The sequence below is a fragment of the Chaetura pelagica genome, unplaced genomic scaffold, assembly GCF_000747805.2.
Source record: "Chaetura pelagica isolate M959 unplaced genomic scaffold, ChaPel_1.0 scaffold343, whole genome shotgun sequence".
NCBI classification, from domain to species: domain Eukaryota; kingdom Metazoa; phylum Chordata; class Aves; order Apodiformes; family Apodidae; genus Chaetura; species Chaetura pelagica.
In genome coordinates this window covers 2,741,383-2,767,337 of record NW_009952873.1, presented here as the reverse complement: position 1 = coordinate 2,767,337, position 25,955 = coordinate 2,741,383, and the positions used below count along the sequence as shown (strand labels likewise).

General features: G+C 40.0%; 1 protein-coding gene across 1 annotated transcript in view; it reads right to left on the bottom strand.

Moving 5' to 3' along the window:
- The window catches only part of CACNA1C (calcium channel, voltage-dependent, L type, alpha 1C subunit), a 414,681-nt gene that overhangs the window by 131,332 nt on the left and 257,394 nt on the right, over window positions 1-25,955 (bottom strand). Inside the window, exons 7-8 of the mRNA XM_009995208.1 lie at window positions 18,883-18,986; window positions 11,919-12,091 (exon numbers count right to left, since the gene is read on the bottom strand). Of these exons, the coding sequence (XP_009993510.1) occupies window positions 11,919-12,091; window positions 18,883-18,986 (277 nt within the window). The remainder of the gene's footprint in view (window positions 1-11,918; window positions 12,092-18,882; window positions 18,987-25,955) is intronic.

The following is a 25,955-nucleotide window of genomic DNA, read 5'->3' as shown; positions in this document are numbered from 1 at the left end:
GTCTTTGGACTAATCACACTCAGTTGCCTCTTCTGAGGCATGGGATCACATTTTTGACATCCAACCACAAGAGTGCAGGCCCTAGCTGCTATACTTGATCTGTCAGTCCACAATAAAGGTCTTGGGTACCAGGAAGTGTCTAAATTGGCATTAGATGAATATATTTAGGCAGCTGCATCCCATCTATACTAGCTTTGGTTTCCTGTAAATAGGAAGTGCATACATATACTTTTAATTTGTGTATATACAGTACCAGACACACTGTGGCTTTGATCTCAGCTGACATTACTGTAATGCAACTAATTCTCACCCTTAACAGTTGTTTTTAACTCTGAACACATGCTCCATGTCCCTCCACTACCACTACTGAACACCACAGCTTCTCTCTTGACAGTTCTTCATACCACACTGTAAAATCCTTGGGGTTTCAGCTGCTATCAGTCCTGCTCAACACTGCTTTCTTCTCAATGGAGAGATTCTAAAGGCTACATCTGCAATAACTGTTTTTCAAACATTGATCACGGGTCATTCTCAACTGGCTTCATCAGGAACTGCTGAAAACCTCACAGTTTTAAAAACCACTTTATAAGTGCCCTTATAAAGATTTAAAGCACATTTTAGGAACCTATTTTTTAAAAAAAACAACACAACCAAAACCAAAAAAGGCCTTGATGTGAAAATACTCAGCTTGTGGTTTTCTGGCATTTCTCCCTAATTTTTTCTGTGGAAATTATAGAATAATATAAGTGTTTGGGTTGGAAGGGATCTTAAAGATCATCTAGTTCCAACCCCCCTGCATGGGCAGGGACACCTCCCACAAGACCAGGTTGCTCAAAGCCCCATCCAACCTGGGCTTGAACACTTCCAGGGGTGGGGTGGCTACAACGTCCCTCGTCCTTGGGTAACTTGTTCCAGTGCCTGACCATCCTCTCTCAAAATAATTTCTTCTAATACCTAACCTAAGTCTCCCCTCTTCCCACGTAAAGCCATTACCTCTTGTTCTATCACTACAAGCTCTTGTAAAAAGTCCTTACTCAGCTTTCCTGTAGGCTCCTTCAGGTACTGGAAGGCCACTATAAGGTCTCCCCAGAGCCTTCTCCTCTTCAGGCTGAACAATCCCAACTCCCTCAGCCTGTCCTCATAAGAGAGGTGCTCTAGCCCTCGGATCATCTTCATGGCCCTCCTCTGGACTCACTCCAGCAGGTCCATGTCCCTCTTGTGTTGTATGGTCCAAAACTGGACACAGTACTCCAAGTGGGGTCTCATGTGAGTGGAGCAGAGAGCAGTAGATCCTGGTATTGAATGTTTTCTATGCCTCTCTAATAACTGCAAATAAAGCATGTTCAATCTGACAGAAAGTATGGCAATGGCAGTTTTCACACAGGCTGTTTCTTCTAATGTCCTTTCTTGGGAAGTAAAATCACAGTGGCAGTGGGTAAATCTTGATAGCTTCAAGAAATACTTCCCAACAGGGCAGGTGGAGATTAATTTATTTGCACAAAGGTATCTTCCTCAGCTATATAAACAATGGATTCCCTCTAAAGCCTTACCTTCAAATATATTTCTTTGTAACATATTAGTACTATAAGAAGATTCTTACGTCAATATAAGTTTCTCTTCCAGGAGGCAAAACAAAGGTGTTATCTCACCAGACAGTCTTTGCTACAGAAATAGCTTTTGTAGTAGATAAACTTAATGTCCTATCAACATTAATGTCAGCCCATATTCGGTGTAGCTGGTCACACATCACTGCTCTAGCAGTTCTCAGTGTAACTTTGTTTGCACTCCAGGATACAAGAGGCAGGGAAGGAAGAAGTAAAAAAAAATACTGTAAGTTGAAAAACACAAGGTAGAATCTCAGTTATAAAAAAGTAAGAGCACGTGTGGATCATCACAAAACCTTCTCAGTCACAAAGGATCTTACAAGAAGCATTTTTCCCCAGCAGACTGGGAGCTTATCTAATTTATGTAGCTTTTGATGTCTGCAAGAGACTAAGAAGAAAAACTGAGCCTGATGGCAGAAATTAGCAGTTTTGGATTTTGCTTTCCACACTGCCCTCCCTTCTTCCATGCAAAAGTGGCAGCAGTGGCACAGAGATTTTATCATTGTTCACCACAGTGACCTTTTCAGGGTCAGTAAATTATCTCAGAGCTATCACTATTCACCAGCACTCAAGAAACTGGCTCCTAGAGTCAGAGACAAGCCTGAAATTTGACCCTGCTTCTCCAGACTGAAGAGTTACCTGGCTCTACTTTCTAGAAATGCTTTTCCCACTTCATTAAATAATATCAGACCTTCTAATGCTATATTGTGACAAATTATTGCAAAACTGTAGATTGTAACATTGGCCACACCTTTGTCCTGAGGCTTGTTGTATACCAAGACCTTGAGCTAAACTGCTGCTGCATCACAATTGGTTAGATGGGATTTATCTACTCTCAGCAGTAACTATCAGCTGAGAAGGAAGGGGAAGGTTTTCAATTGTTTGCTCCCTTTTTGTTTTATGATCAAAGCTTCATTTCAGGTAGAAATGAAGAGAAGCTGTGAAATCTACAAAACAATGAAACTAAATGTTGCATTTTGATAAAACAAAGGCTGTTAATTTATATTTCTATAAAAAACAAACCTGCTGATTAACTTACACAGAGTGAACCATCCACACATTCAGGGGAATAAGAAAATTGTATCTACTGAAGTGAGTAACATGATTAAAGTGAATTCCAAGAGAAGAAAAATAGTTCAAAACCTTATGTGATGGAATCCAAGGTCAACATTTTGGTCTAGAGGGAAGAGAATGGTGTGAGACTATGGCCCTGAGAAGGTGGGTGACCTTGAGAACACTGTTGAGCCTTCCTGTGCCCTTTTCTTTAAATTTGACAAAGGACCCCAGAACAATATTTCTCTCATTTCCAACTATTAACTTGCATACATATTTTAAAGAATCAGTGTTGTATATGAAGAATTTCTAAGCATAATTATACCCCAAAGTTTTTAATTTCACTTTGTTGAGAAAACAATTTTTTTCCTCTGTATTTCCTCTTTTCTCCTCCTGAAAATAGGAGCAAAGACAAAATAATCAAGGACAAGGTCTTACTGCTTCCTTGCACTTTTCACTCACAATAAAAAAAGAAAGCAACATGTGAAGACTGTCAGGACGGAGCTCTATTCTCAGTCAAATGTTTGCAGTCAAGTTTTGTTGACACTGAAGGAACACAGGGCAAAAGTGGAAGGAGAATCACCCTAAATTATCCTTCTTTTATTAATTCAGCTGCACAGAAAGTGACATTAAAAAAAAATAACACTTAAATGGCAGCTTTATTTTCTCTCACCTACAGAGCTGAATATCATTGCCCTAGGTACTCTGCTACCACAGCTACCTACAGGGTCACTATGAAGCCTCACAAACACTTTCTCATTCTTATCTGATACTTGTTGGTTTTCCTTTTTAGGATACAAAAGTTTATCTGGGTCCAGTTGCACATTTCCTTAAGTACAGTTAAGGAAGCAAAATGCTTGTAATGACAGAGGGCCAAATTCATGCCAGATACAACTGCATTTTAGCCAGTGGAATTGTGCATTGGGCAAACAGTAATATCTGGACTTTGCTTTCCCTTTGGCAGATGACAGTTATACAATATTGAAGTCATGTGTGAGTGCAGAAGAGCCTCTGGTGCATCAAAACCTCATATTGGGCAACATTTTCAAGTGCTGACACTTGCATGTTTTGTTACTGACCTCAGATGAAACAGATTGGGGCCCAAGTCCTTACCCAGGCAAAATCCCCAGCAGCTTCAATAGGATTTTTTGCCTAAGGACTGCAGGACTGATTCAGCCCAACGTGAGAAATAGCGTCCCAGATGCTTTTTTCTAGACACCATGCTAATTATAGACACAAGCTTGACATCTGTAGCACAAACACATGCAGAGTTTTGCAACCTGAGCAGCTCTGTGAAGAAGAGAACAACCACACAACAAAAACAAAGCTGACTTAACACTTATAAAGGCCTTTTATAGTGTCCTCAGACTGTACTATTTATATTAAGAGCAGTGCATGAACAACTTCAAAAGATGGCAAGGTAGGAAAATGCCACTGGGACAGTTTTCTACAGAGCATGCATTGAGCACAACACACAGCTGGGACTTGCTGTCACTTCCGTCCAAGAAAATTGTGTTTTGGGACCTCTGCAGCTGGGTACATGGAGGTTTTTTTTTTTCCCTAGAAGAAAATGGTGGTGCAGTGAACATCAAAAAGCCCTTCTTTCATCCTTCTGTCCCCAGGTGAAAGAGAATAAATCTATCACAGCTACTAAACTCATTGTGAAGCACCTATCATGTGCCCTTGTGAAATGCCTAAAACTGTTGGCACTGCAGCTAATCTTTTCTTAGTTACCAGATGATTATTTTCCACATCAGTGGACAATGATAAAAGTAGATGATATTGTGCTTTTTTTCCTGTTTGTATGAGGTTTTGGCAGATAATAAATCATTTTACAACACTGGCTTTTATTTTCTTGTCTTTACGCATGGAAAGCAAAATGCAGCCAGGTTGTGTGATACCATTCTCAAATCACCACCTGGTATTAAAGGAACTAAGCTGATAAAGGTTTCATTTATTCATTTTTTGGCATTTCAAGCTTTTGCTTCGATGATCTTAAATCCCACATGAGCACCCTGTGTTTTTTTTATTATTATTGTTTTTTTGACAATAAGCAAAAATCCTCTAGAATATCAACCTGTACATGCCTGTTGAGGAGTGATTGCACATATCCTTCCATGTGTACATGAAATATATTGGGAAAAATTCTGTGAATATATAAAATATATCTATAAATCTGGGTGAGTAAATCAGGGTGAACTGACTCGTTGTCAACAGACAAGTTCAAGTGTGTTTAAAGTACACAGTAGAGTAAGTAGATATGAGTTTAAGTCAGTGATGGTCAAGACAGAATTTAAAATAGACATATTGAAAATATTCTGTCTCTCATTTTCCCCTCTGCATTTTTCATGCTAATTCCATAGCTGTGCACTGCTCCATTAAATTTCATCATAGGAAATGGACCAAGCGTTTTGCAGACCACCCTGAAATTTTAGCCTGCAACCAAGTCTTTGAAAACCCTGTTATGTACTTTCTACCTTAGACATTATCCCACAGCACCATGCTATCTTTTTCAGGCTGAAAATAAGAAAGCTACTTCTTGTCAATACAATAAGTAGGTGATTTGGAGGCCACAGAGCAAGCTGACACATGAAATTACTAAATGTAAAAATGGAACAAGTTGGTGTTCTTTTATCTTGGTAACTTGATTAGATGTGTGCACAAAATTCTCTCTAGCCAAGAGCTTTAAACTGTTCACTTTCCCAAAGGGTTGCACAGGATTTAGTGACAGCTTTCAATAAAGTACATGGAGAGTATTTGGTTCGTAGGCTCACTGAAGTAAATGGCATCTCTTTGTGGTGCATAAGTTGACTTTGCAAAAGGAAGTCAACAGGAACTGGATAGATAAATCCTAAATAGCCTGAATGTTTAGAGAAAGTTGGTGATGCTTTTACATCTGTTACGTAATAGAGTCAAACTACTACTGGAGCTCTTGGGAATAAAACCCTGTTTGGGTTGAAATTAGTGAGGCCTCCATTTCTAGAGTTCTCAAATTCTTTTTTTCTCCTGTTTGAACTACCAGCTCTCCTGTTGCCATTTCTGGCTTGATGTTCAGAAGCACAAGGCGTTTCCATGAAAGATACAGATATTCCAAAAGTTCTAGTGGCCCAAGAGGTCCCAATTTCTTCTAAAAGTTCTACTTTTCTAGCTGAAAACTTCCTCCCTGTCTCAAAGTAATTTTCTCTTAGGGAATATTCTCATAAACCTGTGATGAAATGCACTCTACTGCCTAGTCATGACTAGTGCTGCTCACAAGTAACACTGGCTGTAATAATGAGACAAAATCTGTGGTCCACCAAAAAGCTAGATTGCAGTTGATTCCATACATGCAGTGAACTCAGATGTTAACATGCATTTCCAAAGGTCACGAAGGCACTAAAATAATTGCTCTGAAGGTGAAGATTCAAAACTGTATATTTTTAAGTAGCTTAGTTCTCTACATATTTTAGAACCTGTCTATATTTCATTATTTTTTAGCTTAAACTGGGCACTTTCTATTCCTGAGGCATAAATCTGCTTGTACAGTCAACCCCCTTCCCACACCTTTCCGTATTAAATGCACTATCTGAAGTATTACTATATGCTTTTGATAGGCAACACATTGATTTATACTGGGTTTTTTACCATGTTACATGAAAACTTGATTATCTACAGACATCAGTAACATTACAATAGAGCCCTAGAGTATGATTAGACTTAAAATTTTTGTAGGGTAAGCTACGTGCCAATCAGCTCTTGAATTTACAGTACTACCTTGGATATAACTAAACTAGAAAGAATGAGTTGTCTTGAGTCACAGAATGTCTTTGTTATCAGATCTCAGGCTTGTTGCTCTTAGGGACTCTGGTGACATTTCATGTGGGCACACTCACATCGCAGGCAGCAGCACCAAATAGAACTGAAATAGAAGGAAATGGGGAGGGCAAAATCTGAGCAGTCAGAAACATGAAATTATTTCTCCCTACCCATTCACGGTTTTTTCCTGACTCCAGTGCAGTGAATGGGAGTTTTGCCAATTAATTTCAATAGGGGGAGAATCTGGGTTGGATTGAGGTTTCCTGCTTCTGCCCGCAGCAACACAGATGCGTTCCAGACCATTCTTGGGAAGAAAAAAAAAGAAGGGCAAATTCCCAGTTACTTTGGCAACAAGAGGGATGGTTCTCTTTGCTATCATGTAATTTTGAAATTCAGTAGCTGTTTAGTGCCATGACATGTGCTTCGCTCCTCTGTCAAATGAATGTTTTCTTCCAGTGTGGAAGGCCCATCAGGGAAAAAGCATAGAAGGAAACCATCAACACAAACAGCCCCCAGAAGCCTTTTCACATTTCCCACCTCACATCTGCCAGAATGGCAAAATCATGTTTGCAAACAACAAGGAAAAACTGCCTTAAACATGTACTTCCCAAAACATGGAGAATTAATTCAGTCTGCTCTGTCAATGCCCCTCAAAGCATGTGAGAGACAACTGGCAATAAATTTCCTCAGAAAAATGCCAAGGCCTCTACTATGGAGAGCATCAACTAAAGGCTGCAAAGATTGTCCAGCTCTGGCTGCATTTATCTTCCTTTCTCACACTTTCCTCCATTTAGGGCCCTACTGTTGCAGTCCTTGGACTCGTTAACCATTTCATTAAGGGCTGTAAAAATGCAATGAGATTCAGGGCAAGGTTTGACAGCTTCAGGAAAGCAGTGGCCTATACAAAATATAACTGATGATGCCCTAAGGACCAGCATAGGCAGTCAAACTAAATGGGGATGTAAGTGAAATTCTCTTCCCTTCCACCTTGTGTACTCTGCTTTACAGGAGGCAGTTCCTATGCTGACAGGCAGACAGTCCTCGCTACAAAGTAAAAGGACAGCAAAAACTGCCTCTTGCAGCCAAGGGCAGAGAAAGACTGGAAATACATGTTCTCTGTGTTTGTGATGATTCAGTTTAGGCAGAATACCTGGGTCAGAGCTCAAATGGTGTAAACTGCTGAATCTCAGAATTTACATTAGCTGAGACTCAAGTGTAGTAAGTATATTTTAATTAAACATCTCAGCTCTTCTGATATTTTTTTATATTAAAAAAATCTCAAACCTCCAAACAACCTCCAAGGGAAAAATGAGGAAGCAAAAACTGATGGGACTTCTTTAAAATAATGGTGTGAGTCACTGTTACAGTTCAGACAGGAGCCCACATCTCCTGAGCATCAGTACAATATAAATGATGCGAAAGCAATCCCTGAAATTTGTTGAGCTAAAACAGCTTAAGGAGGTCTGAACTGTCCTGTGTACCTCAGACCCAGGGCAGACACCTTGAAAGTCAAGGGCATATAGTAATAGCACAAGGAGTAACAATTTTGAACTGGAAGCAGGTAGATTTAGGTTAGACAGTAGGAAGAAACTCTTTAGTGGAAGGGTGGTGAGACACTGGAACAGGTTGCCCATGGAAGTCGTGGATGTCCTTCCCTGACAGCGTTCAAGGCTGGGTTGGATGGGGCCCTGAGCAACCTTATCTAATAAAAGGTGTGCCAGCCCATGGCAGGGGGAGTGGACCTAAATGATCTTTAAGGTCCCTTTCAACTCAAACCATTCTGTGATTCTATGATTATAAATTAATTGCTGAACAAAATGTGCTAAAAAAGGGCAGTAACACTCTTCTGTCAAGTTCAGGACGGTGTACTGAAGACAGAAGGCAGGGAGCTTTAAAGAGCACTTCAAAGAAAAGCACACTGAAGCCATGTATGAGGCAACTGAGTTATTTCAGCCAGAGCTGACAGCAAGAAGACAAAGAAAATATTGGAGGCTCAGCCCTGCCGCTATATGGGATTCAAATGTCTTTGGGCCACTCAAGCCAAAGGGATTCCTAAAGGCATTTACAATCTATCCCTTTTAGTTGGAGCTTATTTTGTACATGTTTTTTAGAAGACAATTAATAACATCTTTATACTTCAGTTTAATCTTAATGGTGATTGACTGCTGGCGCTAACACCAAAACATTCAACACAGTAAATAACAAACAAACAAAAAACCACCAAAAACCCCAAACAAAACACCATGTCACTTACTCATAGTACCTCTTCTGTGGTACTATCTTAAACTGAAGGCATTAAGGAAAGGATCTCTACTTCTTGGTTTGATTTTGTTATAGTGTTCATTCAACTAATTTTCTAGCAGACCTATCAAGCCCCAAGAGCTGTACAGCAGCAATGTGATTTAACTGCAGGAGAGGAGACAGGCCTTGTCAGGGCTGGTTAGTACACTAGTCTCCAGCAACTGAGTGGATTGACATGGTTCTGCAGAGGACACATTGATAGGAACTAGGATAAACAAGATGTGGAATCACCTTGGTAGGTATAGGAAGTATACCAGGAGTTTCTTCCCACGTGGCATGACAGATAAACATGCCAACCAATAATGTACGACAACTTAGTAGAGGACATCTGCAAGCTATTCGGCTTTGAAAATACATTCTCACTTGTTACATGGATAAAGACCGAAATTCAGGAATACCAAGAAATACAACAGAGCTTAGAAAAGATGGTACCTGCAACTGTGCAGAAGTAAACACAACAGTCTACCGGAAAAGAAAAACGAATGTGATTTATGAAATACAAAAGGCCAAGGTGTAAACTCCACAACTCCACTGGGCGCGGGCACCCAGGTATTTTCATCGGCCTCGGGGTGGGGTGCGGGAATGTTGCTCTCTCCCATCTGTACCCAGACACTATTTCCTTCCTCACCAGAGGATGGCAGCACAGAGATAGAGCCTTTCGATAGTCAGCAAAGCCTGCGGAAGGACGACCAAGATACAGCACTAGACAGTACATCAAAGCTAGAAGAAGGATTAATTAGGCATTCGTAGATGCAGGCCACAGGTGCTAAGAGGAATACTGCTATCAACAGCCTGTTCTAGGTGGGGTCCATATTTCAGAAGAACAGGCAAATAAACTTCATGGAGTGACCTACTTGCTTGGTCTCTGCTCGGTTCTCCTGTGCAGTCTTTTCTTAGCATGACCACTGTCCCCATTATATGGAAGAAACCAGTCCACAGCCTTCCCTCACACCCTGAGCAATGCCTCTCAACAGAAGCATAATTCTCCTGTCAGCAGTAGACACCGTAGACATCTCTTCCCAAGCCTGGTCTGTCATGTAACAGATAATGTGACCCAAAGCCACAATGTCACCCAGAATGATATCCTGTGTACTAGGGACTGATCAGCAACCACTGCCCTTAGATCTGGCACTTGGAACCCCTGGCACTGAAGACCCTGTATTTATTAACAGTTTGGAAAACTATGGGTGACAAGTTAATCTGCTAAGAGTATGCTATTCTGTCACTGTTGGCCAACTGTCAAAAACCCTAGACAACTAGACAGATGTAAAAGGACTAATTTTATAAACCATGTTTTACAAAACTCACCTTATTAAACTAAACAGGAAGAACTGAAATCAAGCTGAAGATGTTACCTTTGATTTCTTAGGATCACCACCCATAAAAGGAGCTTGTTAGCACAACTGTTGATTGATCCACCCCACAGCACATGCAATGAATCTACACCTGACAGATTCCATAATTCTTTCACCAAAGCAGCATTATGTTTGTGTTAATTAAAAAGGAAAAACTTCAAATATGGTAGTAACAAAGGAAAGTTTCTATCGTGCTACCTCACCTATGGCTACATTTCTCTTCAGCAGGCATGTGTCTCAGAGTAAATATGATAAACACGACCCAATTCCCACTGAAGTCAAGGGAAAGTCTGCTGATGACTGCCATGGAGTTGTGTGTAACCCAGTTCTTGGCATCCCCACTCAGATGTTATATAAAAATAACAACCAGATCCCACTGCATGGTGGGGTTTTTTGGTTTTCTCGTTTTTCTTTCCTAAATTGTTTTTTCATTTGTCTGGGGTTTTTTGTTTGGTTTTGTTGGGGTTTTTTGCATTTGTTTTTCCTTTGGTTTGCGGGGTTTGTTTGTTTGATTGATTTGTTTTGTTTTGTTTTTAACAGGGAATTCTAGCTGCAAATAAAATAATTTGGATCCGCAGACATCACCTTCCATGTATTATGTGCCACAGGGCAGCAAATTTTGGCCATTAATAGGAAGTCCACTTCTGAGTAATTACTGAGGTTAAATTGTGAAAGTAAGCTACATGTCCTCTGAAGACACTAGCATAAATATCAAGACAACCTGATTTGGGCAAAGTCTGAAGAAGACAAACTGGTGACTTCTTCAAGTCCAGATGCCTAAATATCATGGGGATAACCTGATGCTAATCACTCCATATTTTTTTTCTAAAAAAACTTAAATGTTCTGGCAGCAACAAGGAGTAGTTCTTACTCCCCAAAAGTTCAAGAGTATTTGATACAAATCTTGCTTTTCTCTGTAGGCACCACTTTCCCATGTCCAGCCTTTCTGTTACTAGAATATATGTATCTGATTGGATGGATCATCCCATGGTTTGGGCTTGCTGGATAGGAAGCCAAGCCATTTTCTCTAGGAAAACGTTTAATGTCTTCCCTTCTGAAATCAAACTAGGAAAATGCACGTTTCTGTAATGAAAGCCAAGAGTAGAGCCAGTGTCCATTAACTGTCTAAAGGTTCCAACTCCAACATTTTCCAAGTGCATGACCTGCAATGATAACTGTTGAGTGTTTCTGAAGTGTTACACAGCCTATACTGGTAAAAGAGGAGGTGAAAGAAAAAGATTCTATTAGTGCCATGAAATGTAGGAAATCACTTCTTATTTCTAGCCCTTTCTTTTTCAGGATTTCTAAGAAGACATAGCTGGTGAATTCTCACTTTACACAAACATCTTCTCAACTCCAGAGCACAAGAATAAGAGAAAATTCTCTTACAAGAAATGTCTGAGAGCTTAATTCCAGCCTGGCAAAAGCAAACACAATTCCACTGACTTCAGTGGAGTTACAAGTGGCCTATTTAATGTACAACAGAGTAGATTTGGCCCTTCTCCCATACTATAGCACTTATCTCAGTAGTGGACAGCAAGTATGGAGCTTTTTTTCCTGTTTAATATCAGGTTCTTCTGTCAGTATCACAGACAAGAAACTGAGGATTTGCAGAAGCATATCAATTACTGCACACTGCATTTCTCCCTCCCACAGTTTCCTACATTAAACTGGAATCATGTATAAGCATATTGAGAGTCTCAGGAAGAACTTGTTCTTCCATCTAAGCCACCTCAGCACTACAGCAGGTGTGCACTGACTCTCTTGCTAAAAGCACACAGAGACACACAGACAGAAGAAAATTGCTTACTGTTTCGAGGCTTCTCTTCATCCATGCCTTCATCTTCATTTTCTGGGTCGATATCTTCTGCTTGAGTTATCCAGTCTAAGTATCCCTTCAAATCCTCCTCCAGCTGTTGTTTTTCCCGTAACTTCTGGAAATCACCCCGAGCCTTAGCCTTCTCTCTTTCTTTGGAAAACTCCCTAGCAAGAGGGAGGGAAGCAGGGAGAGGACATGGGCGGAGGGAAGGAAGAGATTGAAAAACAATGGGTTAGATTGATTTCCATCAGAAAGGCTCCACATCCTGTGTAGCACACCCAGCTTTCTCTACTCTTTCAACAGACAGACACATCAATGGAGTTTCCTTGCTAGATACACATGTAGAGCTGGAGTGCCCACATTTTAAACAATGCTTAGGAAAAGAAGAATACCTTTTTGTAATTGTTTAATTCTCAACATTTGACTGAAAATTCAGATAAAATGCATATGTAATACTTATGTACAATACCATATACTTTCTAGTATTCTTTCCAACTTTGTATTCTCCAACAGTTATTCGTAAATATCTATATGAATAATGGCTAATTTGATTCAATCATGAACTGTATGACAATAATTTGACATCTGGAGAGTGAGATGGTGGCTCTAACCTTTAGCCAGGTTTCAATTTGTCTTTAAGATTATATGCATAATCACAACTAAATTAGGCCAATTGTAAGTGCAATTAATGGTACTCACAATTCTAGACATGTTTAATTATGGGCAATTTCAGGCACAGTACTGGACAATATATTTAAAAACTGAGTCCTCAGTGTTTCACTGCAGAGAGGGCTGCAATCTGACATGAAACATATTTTTCAAATCTCAAGCTGGGGAGGCAAACATGAAAAATTGCAGCTAGACAAAACAAATAGATTCTGCCAGAGAGTGAACTAGGTCTAGGTATGTGATAGTTTTACTGCCAATATAGGCTTAAATGAAGGGCATAGGAACAAGAATTTAATCTTGCATACTTATGAACATGGGTGCTTGCTTTGCCTTCTTTTTGGCTGTGGTGTTCTTTCTTCTTTTCTTTCAGGGACCCCTATATTGCTTTTTTTTTTTTCTGAAAATGCTGACCTGCCTCTATTTAGAGACTCTCCTGTAGTTCTAAACCAGGTTTTAACACTTTTATTTTAAAGAGTTAGCTTAATGACTGTGAAAAGTGCTGGATCAAGAGTGCTTAAACATGAAGTCTTCTATCTGCTGAAGCAGATCACTACATAAGGCACACACAGCAGATAATATGGCCTACAGTTTCTAGAAATGAGAGGCAAAGTCAATATGGCCAATCCATTACCTTTGCTGATGACTGTCAGCAACGAGTAGATTTTTTTAAAAAGCCTTCACCTAATATTTGCCTCAGATTTGCTCCTGCAAAAACAAATAGGAAACCTACCACTAATTTTGGTGGGATAATACTAGGATTATGAAAATCCTACCCAAAATGTTGGTAAGTGCCAGATGAAGTGTCCTCAAGCAACTCAGATGGAGGTAAGTTTCTAACAGTGCTGGAGAAGTAATTCCCTTCTGTCTGGTCCAAAACCCACTGAAAGATTTCCATTGACTTTACATACTTTGGTTCAGGCTTTCAATATTATGAGCTGTGCATGGAACCAGAACTGCAGCAGAATAAAACCAGGATGATGCTTTCATTTCAAGACAAAGTATGTGACAAAGTATGTCTGTGTCATCTTCAACCCTGTCTCACTGCTGAGGGTTTAGCTCATCTCATGGGACTGAGATAATGAAGGTGGAAATGAGGAAGAAAATCACTGGCTTCTCAGGCCTGAAGGTAAATCACAGTCAACCCTGGAACCAGACTTAGCCACAAGGCAAAAACTGCTATTGCAGGCATGGCAAGAATGAAAAATGCAATATATTCATCCTGGGAGCAACATTTTGCTATTTAAAATGTAAAACAAATAAACAAACAACACTCCCAACACTAATAATAAAAACTGTACGAAGAATTTTAGAAAAATTCAATCAATGGCAGATAATTTTCTGCTTCAATAAAACCTTTCCTCTGAGTCTGACATTTTGGCTTATCCAAATTAATGAACTGCCTCTCCAAAAAAAAAATAATATATACATCACTGAATGAAGTTATGTATTTGATGAATCAAATCCCTGCATTTAAACTGTTGACTCCTATACTGGTATTTTAGAATCTAGAACAAATAGGTCCAATTTTAAAAGGGACTGAGCCCTCAACTCCAAGTGAGAACTATTTATATTTGTGTGGATATAACTTGCAAGGGGCTGTTTTAGAAACCAAAATGGAAAACATCATGAACCAGCCCAGCTTACAGAAAGTGAAATTCCTACTTTCTACTGAAGTGGATCATTTATGTTAGATGCATCTAGACTGCATGCCTACTTGGGTCTTTTCAGTCCCCACTTACTGTCCCTCTCCAATGGGACCTGGGCTGAGGGGTGAGCTGACCAAGCCAGTGTGAGATTTTAGCATGGTGTCTTTACACTGACTGTCTGCATAGGAATATTTGTTACTTTGGTTTTTAATGACACAACTGAAAATACTGATTGCCTAGTCTAAATGATCTGCAATTTCATGTCTCGTTCCTTTGTACAGTGTATGAAACTCTACACCTCTGATGACTCTCCAAAGAAGACAACTTATTTGAATTATCTTCGTTTCTACACTCTACTAACATTAAACCATTGAGAACAGATGGGTCAGAAAACTGCTAATGCAATTCAAACCACCTCCCAGGTGGAATGCCAGCCTGTATTCAGGCAGATGCAGTTGATAATCAAGAATTACTATCAGTGGTCATTTACCATCCCATGTGAAATGAGTTGGTGACCTCAGTCCAGTTTCTTTTGCAGGCAGGCGTGCACATTACCTCTGCCACTGTCACTGATGGCAGTGAACAGTCATGGTTTGCAGTTGCAGCAGGGAGGTCAAGGATCAAATAAGCTTTCTTATAGAAGTGCCATCTTGAGTCTGGAGGTGGCCTTCTCAAAAACAATTGCACTATCAGGTCAGAATAAGGTCCACAAAGGCTTGCAGAACCGCCAAGCAATCTGTCTCTTCAGTTAATAAGAGAACATAATTTTAAGAGTGTGAATCTGGTTGGTTTTGGCAGATTTCAATTTGCTTTGCTATCCTTTACCTTTACCAGAAAATTATATGAAATGTCTGCCAAGGAGAACACCAAAAAGGAGAGTATTCTGGAGAGGTGTTTTCTCTGTCTGATGTTAGGATGGGTCAAGACCAGCTCTATATCCTCTACTGAATAAAATTTCTTTTGCCCATTCTGATGAGGGAATATATTCTTGTTTATATCTGATCTCAGTATGATTTCTCGCATTTAGAGGAGTGATGGAAAATGAGCAACCCAGCAGAATTCTAGCAGTTCATAACTCCTGCTTACTACTAAAAGTGCAGCACAAGGCTCCAAACCTCATCCACCCTAAGAAGTATAAGAAGGAAAGGGAAGGGTTGGAAGAAGGGACAGAAGACTAGGGAAAAGTCCTGAAAGGTCACAAATAATGCTCCAGGAGGAGCTACAAATACAGCCAGCCTCCCATTCACTCTGACCTCTTCCTAAGCAGTAAGAGAACCAAAAGCATCCAACTTGGTTTTCCAGTATCCTTTCAAGGCAGAAGAAATGGCTGTTCTCTTACCCTCCATTTGCCCTAGGCAACTGCTTGTTTGGCCTGTGTCCTAGGATTTGGATCACTGCTAAGCAAAACAGAAATGTGAATCTAGCTTAGGTGTGCAGGTTTGAAAGTTGAATCCACACTGCCATTTTTTTTCCTCACTAATTGACTGAAACTGATTACACAGAGGTGAACACTTCTGATCTCAATAGACCTATAGGAGAGGTTTCACTGCTTACAGTAGTGATGTGGAAACCTTTTGCTTGGGCTTCAGGAAGTCTACTGTGTGATCTGCTGACTGGATATTTCCTTTGGAATACAGGAATTTTATATGGAGCTTAGTCGGGATGGGAAGAGGTTTATAGCTCTGCACATGCATACTCTGTCATACTCCTTAGCTTAGCACCTGACTAGTAAATTCACCAGAAAGAACATTAATAGATGACATACCCACGGAAAAACAAATGACAAATGACTCTTTAGGCAGAACAGAATTCAGTATTTGATTTTGCAGGTGCAATCAAGGTGTCTTTGTGAGTACAATTAATTACATTTATGTATTCAGCAGTGATTAAAAAAAACCCCAAGCTAATCTGTCATTGACAAAGTCTACCTACTCAACATGCTTGGTGCAGTTCCTGAAATAGATAAATGGAAAGAAATCAGAGAAACCCAGAATGGATATGCAAAGATGCCTGGGAATGCTGCTTTGTATCTACATAGAACAGGCAGGTGGATCATCTACATAGGTCAGACTAACAGCACTAGCAATTTTCAAAAGAATAAAAAAAAGGCTGAATCTGCAAAGTGAAGACACTTTGCAACTCAGCAGATTTTAGAACTGCTTTAGAAAGGTAATTGTTTAAGAACTGCTTATTTAGCCCAAAGACAATTTGGAACATTTCTCCCATAATTTCACTGTTTTTTTCATGGATGCAAATTCTTAAGCTTCTTTTTACTTTTCTCCAGTTGGGAAAAAAAATGCCGAAGCAGTGCAGCTGTCATCACGCCGTGAACACAGCCAAAAAGTGTGACTCAAGGCTTAGACAAAGTGAACTTCATCTTTGATTTCAGTTCTCTCTACAGAGTGATTCCATCTCTTACCACTAACTGTGGTGGTATAGTTGCAGTATGTCAGGAGCTGGAATATCTAGGCCCCACTTTATTGAATTGAAAAATGAGGGAATTCAATATTTATTTATTTACAGACACAAATCCAAGTGTAGATAAATTGACTCAGCAGTGCTTCAACATTATGCATTCCTCAGAGCTGGGCTCCCAGGCACTGTTTATTCAGATACTACACAATCTTTAACCACTGTCTTACAAGGCCCTTGACTGCATGTCTGATATTTTCCCTCTCTCTGCCGGTCATGCTCTACTACTGCTAACATCCTTACTTGATGATCAGTGTATCCACCTTGACAAAGGAGGAGCTTATGTTTAAAGTTTTAAATTTACATTGCCCACAATTTTACATTTTAAAATTGTACCCTGAGTATCACTCTCCAGATGTCCAAACACAGACAATTGTCTGACACTTCACTACTGGGGATTTTTCCCCACTCCCATTACTGCCTGGAAACCCTTCTCTTTGCAGCAGCTGTCATAGCAGAATGTATTTTTCAACAGAGTAATGAAGATAGCAGTAGTACCTCCTGTAGATCTGCTATTACTTCTCTCTTTGCAGGATGGCCAATGGTGGATCTTCTTCTACAGTCCTGCTTCTGCCCTTCCTATAGTATTGTACTGAGGACATAATTTTTGAGAGATCTGAAGTCCTCTCTATGGCTCAGAGATCATTTTCCCTCTCATTAAAAAGTTAGGGGACTTCAGGGCTGCCCCCTCAGGCAACAGGTACATGCTCTGACCAAATTAATTGAAAGTTCATTAAAGGAGGAAGGATGTTAGAAACAAAGAAAAGATGGATGCAGAAAAGTCCTGACATCATATTTATCCATGTACATAGAATGGCTGTAGGCATTCCATCATGCCCAAATATGGAATTAGAAACCTAATTCTAAGAGATCTTTTTTTAAAAATCTTGAGAGGAATGTTTGCTGGCTTGATTCCTCTAATTATGTGCCTCCCCAGGGGGAGTAAAGTTTTTAACTACTGGGGAAATATAAATTGTTTTTAATCAAAGCTACTAAAATGATGCTTTTCAGGGAGGGTTATGCTGTAGAACTGAAATACACCTAAATGTCTAGATGTCTCAGAAATGCTTAAGCAGTATACAGAACTCTCATGATTCTCTGTTCATCCTTAGAAAAGCTCAGAGGGAAATGATCATTTCTCCCTGCATCATGCTAAGCTTGTAATCTGCACAACAGAGATGTGCTTATTGAAGAAGAAATGTGTTCAAGACACTCTTCAGGGAAAATAATCTCCCATTAGGCTGTGCTTTAGCTGCACTAAGCAATGTGACAGTTCTGTATGTGAGGAGACAAAATTTGACAGGGATCTTATTCCACAAATGTGAAGGGGTTTTTCTCATTCCCCCTTCAGTCCCACTGACTTTTCCAGAGACTTTACTATACACCCTTTCTTCTCTGCTTCACCTCCAGGGGACCATAGCATTGTCTTCTTCCCAGGTAGAGGTTTTAGATAGATGAACATGTTACAGGCAAAGACTCATCTTGTATTCCTTTGATTTAGTCAAAAGACTCCTCATGCCACTAGGAGTGCCATATTTTGCTATTGGCACAGCAATAGCCTAAGCCTTCTATTAACATTCCTGAGATGGACCCAACACTGCCCTTTGTTTTAGTAACCAGAGAATAGGAAGAGAAATACAACTTTTAAAAAATAAGCAATAATAAAACATTTTCCTGGTACTGCTTACCCGCTAAGTACACCGAGAACCAAGTTAAGTACAAAAAATGACCCTATGATGATTAGTGTAACAAAATAGATCCAGGGCCAGTCCCTTCCTATGGCATCATTGACCTGGAAGAGTGGAATGATAATTAGTGAGACAAGCTCAGATTCTGAGCACTGCAAGGCTCCAGCCAAAGAGATCCCAAGTCACCAGCAGTAGGATTTTCAATAGCCAGTTTTTTTTTAAATTTATGACAAGTTGACATCAGCAATTTTGAATGCCCTGAGGGTGAATTTCTTTGTCAGAGAATAACACCTCTTTTGTTACCTGCATTGTTATTTGTAATGTCTGAACATATTGTCAAAATATTTGAGAGCTGATGTGAAGCTTCCTTGGATTCAGATTTTTAATCCCTTTGAAAGAATCCTGGTGACAGGGAAAAACCCTTATTATGGAGTCTTGCCCTGTAGCATTGGAAAAAGGACACCAAAACTGTCAGCTTACCCGCTCAACACACCAAGAACCAGATTTAGAACGAAAAAGGATCCAAAGATGACCAGACTGACAAAATACACCCATGGTAACTCATAGCCCATAGCGTCCTGCATCTGGAAAGACGAAGGAAAGTTAGAAGACAGAGAGGGAAAGCAGAAATGATTAGGCAAAGGAACAGATGGAAAGATTTGTAAACAGAGCCTGTGGTTGGTCTACACATAATCAGAACAAGTGTTTCTGTAGGTTGCTTCTGATGTGACCACTCCTTTGATTGCTTTTTCCCTGTAGCTGCTTCCTCATGGTCAGTGATCAGCACAGGCTAAGATATAACCATGTGCCATACTCACAATTCTTTCAGTGCTTAAAGCTGTGGAAGGTCACTTCCTGGAGTTTATCACAGCACCACAAGGGTCTGATGACCTCTAAACTTCTAACCACTGCACATATGTGTGACCCTTTGCTGCGAGTGAAAATACTGCTATGTTAAGGATTGCCGCAATGTTGCCAGATCATGTTTACTCCCCAGGTGTAGCACAGACACATGTACCTCAGAGCAAAGCGTGTAGTAACCGCTAGCAAATACTTATCTTTTGTTGACAATGCTCTGGTAATCCTCACAGTTTAGCACAGGGAGGGCAGTAGCTGTATACTGTTGTGGAAAGTCCTTTCAAGGCCCACCATGTTCTGACCTGATAAAGTGTTTTCTAAAGCTTTCTCACAAACTTGTCTTCTCTCCTTGAAGAATGAGTTTCTCCTTCAAAATCTGATTCCTACTCAACTAAATACTCAGAGAATTTGAGACTGTAAACTGAATGACATGAGCATAGGTCTAGCTTTCACACTACCACAAGCATCTGCAAATGAAGCAGGCAGACTATTGTTTTAGCACCAGAACCTGGATTACGTGTAGAACAACTCTAGCACATAATAAGATACTGTAAAAATTCTAAAAACATTTAGTACAAAACCACTGTTTTAAGTCTCCTTCAAAGTTCAAAATTTTGGAAAGTTCATGGATACCTTAATAGAATCTCTCTTTCATGATAGTATAAAAAATATCAGTCCCTTCTTCATTACTTCTCATAAACACTCATCTCCTGAGCCAGACAGAGCATCATTAAAGAAACAGATGGCGGTTAACATTTTCAGGAGCACTACAACTATTTATGAACATAAACTGCAGATTTGGAAGCATCTAAAGGCATAAAGCAGTCTAGGTTCCTTTGTTTTCCATGCTTTTGAAAATTTTATTGTATGTTGTTCTCTTGTTCCAGGAAAATGCTTTCTCCTTTGCAACCTAAGCATTTGTTGTGATCACAGAAGAAATATTTTTCCATACATGGGCACTGAGACACACTTCAGGGGAGGTGATCTGACTCAAAATCCATAACAACTCAGGAAAGGAATTTCAGACCTTCAGTAAGACAAGGCAGGACAGTAACACTAATATAATCAGTTCTTTGCAGGTGGAAGTCTACTATCCATTTTTCTTTAGAACTACAGTCACTGAAGTTCTTGTCTGGCAATTGTCCACAGTCAATGGTCTGATCCAGAACTCTATCTCAAGGCTCCTTCAGCTGTGACTGAACTGCAGTAGACTCATTAAAAAATAAGCTCAAAACCTGCCACTGTGAAAACAGTTCATCAGCTTCCTCTCAGGTTTAATATATTTGGTGGTCAGAAGAGAGTGCCTGAAAATCTAACATTCCCTAAGCATGTTAACCGGTTTCCTTTTTAATACTTTAGTAGAATTGTTCAGTTAGCTTATAAATAATACTAGTTATTCTTTACATTTGTAAGACACCTTTCCTCCCACATGACCAAAATGTAGACACTTCTGACATGAAACACATTAGTGCTTTAAAGAGAACAAACCATCATGGCATATAAATTGGAAGCAAATATTCACCTGAAATCACAGTGGGGAAATCAGGTAGGGAAAATGTAACTGCCTACACTGGAATTTAGTAAAGAAACAAGACTTAACATCTCCTCTCTTCAACAAAGAATGCCACTATCTGTATAAAGCAATCCACACAAACAATGAGTATAGATGACTTTGAAAAACTGCCACAAGAATTTACCAGTGCAGGCACAGCAATGACTCGCCTTCCCTCTAATTATGATAGATGGTGACAAAAAATGCACCTCAGCTGTACAGTATTTAACTAATGACAGGTTGGTTGTTTTTTTTTTTCTGCTGGAAAGTAGAACTTTTTAAAGCTGTGGTACAAGTAAATCCTAGGTAACAAAAGCCAGGGTGCTGGGAATTCAGGTGCATGTCAGGGGTCCTTCTCTGGAACAAAGAAATTTCCAGACAGCAAAAATCTTTCATCATGGCCTTAGCAAAGTATATAACTAGAGTATACTGACTAGAGTACTCTGACTATTTCCAATGTCTGCACAATTGCATAACAATTGTAACAGCTAGCATCAGCACAAATTAATCCTGAAAAGATAGACCTGCATTCTGCTACAGCAGGGCATTTGGGACTTCTTAGACATTTAGGAGATTGGCTTTTCATCTCCTTTTTACTGCCCACTCATATACGTAACAGAGAAGCTGAGAGGGAGAGACAGTGATAACTTCTCAGGTGTACAGAAACCATTAGTGTTTGGCAAAGAGCTGAGCTTCTCTCTCTGTTGGTGGACTCCCTATTTTTGGTTCTTCATGTCTTATTTTCTTTACTGGAAAGTGAGATTATTCCATACATTGTGGGACTGAGCCACAGATGACAGAAATGTATGTTATACGTTGGTATAACATATTTGGTATTAAGGTATTTGATAAATTACTTTTTAAAACTCCCTCGATAAGGAGATAATATAGTGTGAGCTTACTATTTGCTCTTGAAAAATATCTGCAGGAGAAATGCAGAGATGTAGGCTGTGTGGCAGAGATTGGGGAAAACAAACAAAAAAGAAATAGACTTAAGCAAAACAGTACCAGCAATGTTTCAACATTTAAGAAACATTACATTATTGGCTATTATTGGCTAAGATTACATCCTTCCAAATATCTGGAAATGCTTCCTCCATAATGGAAGTATTCTAGAAGTGCAGGATGGACTGTCCTCAAGTGAGCAGTGCTCCCAGCCAGTCATCATGAAAAACCTTGCACCTGTGTTTGAGTGAAACTGCTTCCTGGAAACTTAGCATCATTCTGTGAATACGCAGCTATTTATCACATGTGTATGCATACACGTCCTGTGGACTGAAGCTGGAGACTTTCACTGCAAACACAGATTAGGTGGTAGAGCTGATTTTTCCAAATTATGCTACTGAAGTGGAGAAGCTGCAGAGGGTCGTGACACGATCAGGAATGTTACCATTTGCACATGAACTGAGTACAGAAAACAAGGTCTGCAAAATATGTGTTATACTGTTGTGTACAGTGAACAGAAAAGGATTGTGCTGGGTCTGTGTGTCAGGGTTTTGGTAGCAGGGCAGCAGCCACAGGGGTGACTCCTGTGAGGAGCTGCTGGAAACTCCCCCTGCTCCAAAAAAAAGCTGGACCTGCCTCAGACCAAGGTCGAGCCCATCAGTGATAACACCTCTGTGAGTAACATTTTAAGAAAGGGAAAAGGAAACTGCTAAAAAGCTCTGAAGGGGAGAGCAGAGGAGGAGGTGAGAGAAATACCTGAGCAGAGATATCAAGGTCAGTGAGAAAGGAGGGGGAGGTGTCTGAGCAGAGGTTCCCCTGCAGCCCATGGCAAGACAGCAGCTGTCCCCTGCAGGGCATGGAGGAGCATGGTGGAGCAGCCTGTGAAGGACCACAGTGGAGCAGATGTGGACGTGCAGTTGTGAAGGAACCCTGTGCCAGGGGAGGTGGATTCTCACAGAAAAGGCTGTGACTCTGTGGAAAGCCTGCACTGGAGCAGTCTGTTCCTGATGGACTGCACTTCACGGGAGGGACTCAAGTTGGAGGAGCTCATGGGAAAGTCTCTCCCACGGGAGTGACCCTATGCTGGAGCAGGAGCAAAGTGTAAGGAATCCTATCCCTGAGGAGGAAGGAGCAGCAGAAAACAACCTGTGACAAACTGACTGCAACCCCATTCCCTGTCTCCCAAAGCCACTGGTGGGGGGGCAGGCGGGGAGGAGGTGGTAGAGGAATTGGAAACAATTTAATTTGGGCCCAGGAAGAAGTGAGGGGTGGGGAAGGTATTTAAGATCTGGTTTTGTTTCTCATTGTCCTGCTCTGATTTGATTGGTGATAAATTAATTTCCATCCCCAAGTTGAGTCTGTGTTGCCTATGACCATAATTGGTGAGTGAACCCTCCCTGTCCTTGTCTCAACACAACAGCTTTTGGTTTTATTTTCTCCTCCCCGTTCCACAGTGGAGGAAGGAGTGAGCAGCTGCATGGTTCTTTGTTGCTGACTAGGCTTGAACCACAACAAGGGTTCATTTACAGGTGACCTCACTAGGATGGACAGTACAACTCCTTTTACATAGTTCAGGTCCCTGGACACTGAGTGCACTTCTTCTCCTCGAGTGTTTACTATTAACTGTATGAATCTCAACAGAAAAGGTGGATCATCTTCTAAATTTACAGTTATGAACAAAGATTATCAGCCCATGTAGGTCTGAATTACACTATTCCAGCTAGCGCAGTGAATGTGATTGCAACCTGATGTCAACTTTAGCATGTATGGGACAATTGTTAGGACACCTGGAAGCACACATCAGTGGGACTCTCAATATTGTCATTTCCAGAAATAGTGCCACTTTGTGGGTCAAACTGCCAGACCTTTCACAGCTCATGCCTAAACACTCACATCTCACTGCTCTCAAAAGTGAGAAAGTTGGTACATTTCTGACCATTAACGCATCCTCTTGCAGAGACTTCAGAGAAAAGGTTCTTAGATTCCTTCTCATGATTTGCTACATATCCTCTCTGGCACCACGGGGAACATACTTTTTGCTCACTATGCTTCAGCTTTCAGTGGGATACTACCTTGCCTCACTGGGTACTGTCAAAGTAACCACTCAGTGTCATGACGAAAAGTGTATTTCAGCATATCTGAGGTCTGATGAACCTTGTGTAGTGGGGAAAAGCTCTTCCTTTGCCAAAGCATCCTTAATTACTATCACAACTATAGCATTTCAATGTCCAGGTGAAGGTTTTCTCTCAATAATGCAGATAATCTCCTAGAAATAACACCAGAATTATTTATTCTGTAGTTTGCTGATCATAATTACAATCAGCATTTCAGTAGGAGCCGAGAAATAAAAGCCTATTTTTCTCTAGAAATTGCAGAAGACATAGGTGAAGACGTACTGGTAAAGCCACAGGAGATTTGCATTCTTGTTTAGAGATATTATTTTTCTCCAGGCATAATAGTCTGGCACATTTTGCAAGTATCACATTCATTATACAGGCATCATAGTTCAGAGATAATGTTAGAGGCATATTAACTATCAACATAGCATAGTGGAGGTCTTTCAGTCACTTAATGGGAGGGGGAGACACAATTCACTAAATCCTGCTGACTTTACAATTCACACACCCACACCCAACCCTTTGAGCCAAACATCTTTCAGAAATAACTGAAAGTTACAGGAAAAGTTTAATCCATCACAGAAGGGCAGCTGTCACTGGAATGCAGCAAGCTGAAGAAAAAAACTGAGGTCTATCTTGTTCAGTGCATAATACTGGAGAGCTGCAGCTTAATGGAAAGTAAGTTAGCTAGAACACCAGGTCTAGGCTTCTATTTATTGAAAAAAAAAGCTAATTAATTTCTAATGTCTGTAGAATGTTACCATAGCCTCTTTAAAATACAAGTGTATCAAGTATTCCATGGCGAGGTGTATAACCTTTCACAGAGTAACACTAATTAGCAGCAGAGTACTCAATAAAATTAGAGGGCAGTAAATTTGAAAATTTTGTGTAGAAATGCTATTTTATGCAGCCTATCTGTGGAATTCACTGCCCCAGGAAATTATCTAAGCAAATATAATGGTTATGGCCAGTAGCAAGATCTCTAGTTGAAACCAAGCCTTTCTTGTAACAATATAAAATTGGAGAATTTTAGTAGTAGAAGACAGAAGAATGAGTAAGTAGTAATTATCACTGAATATCTCTTCCCACTTGGAGCCTCTAATTTGAAAATCATTTTTTTCAGGAAAAGTACTTAAGGACCTTTACAACTTTGAGGATGCATAAAAGTTATTTCCTTAGCTTAGATCAAAGATGAAATATTAGCCTACTGACAGGCAAGGCTCAGGTGATATATAAAGGGCCATTCATATACTACTGTGAGATTTGGATGCTTATCCTTGATCGATTACAAGCTAAAGAAGTTTGGATAAAAGCAGAAATTTTCCTTTTTCACTCCCCTCTTTCCTTCTCTTCCCATTAATATTTGGGTGAATGCATTGAACGCATACATATGCTCATGGAAACTACAACTTTAAACTCTGCTTAAACAACACTAGAAACTTTTTTTTATAGGGTGATGTACTGTTTTGTTCTACGAGGGAAAAAAAGTTTTCCCCCAAATTTTAAGTCAGAACACAGGTACAAAACCAACCAACAAAACAAAAAAAAAAGAGGATGGAATGTCACCCTTCACACCTATGGCTGTGTTCATAATACTAAAGAAAATAATAAAAGTGGACATTGTAGGCAGTAAATCCTACATCTCAGGCTAGGGCTGAGTGGCCTAGAACTGAAAGTGCTCCTACTCTTCTATTATTTCTTTGGCTTCAATTATATCTTTGCATTGCTTTCATGATAGTTAAAGCTTTGCTTTGTTTCTGAAATCTCACAGACTCACTAAAATGCTTTGCATTCATACAGTCAGGGAACAAAAACAGTTCCCATAAAACCAATGTAATCTTTCAGACCTAAGGTGAGGTGAATTTCCCAGAAAGTGTCCAGATAAATTTGTCCAGTAAAGAAGTAAAACTTCAAAAGATTAATTTTTCTGCCTTTTCTCATGCTAGATATATTATAACAGCAGAAACTCGTGAGGAACAAAATATTCATCCCAAATGAGAAAAAGGATCTTTCTGGCAGTTCCTAAGAATGCCCAGCTAACAACTGTAACTGGCAACAGCATGATTTTTGAGCCTGCTCTG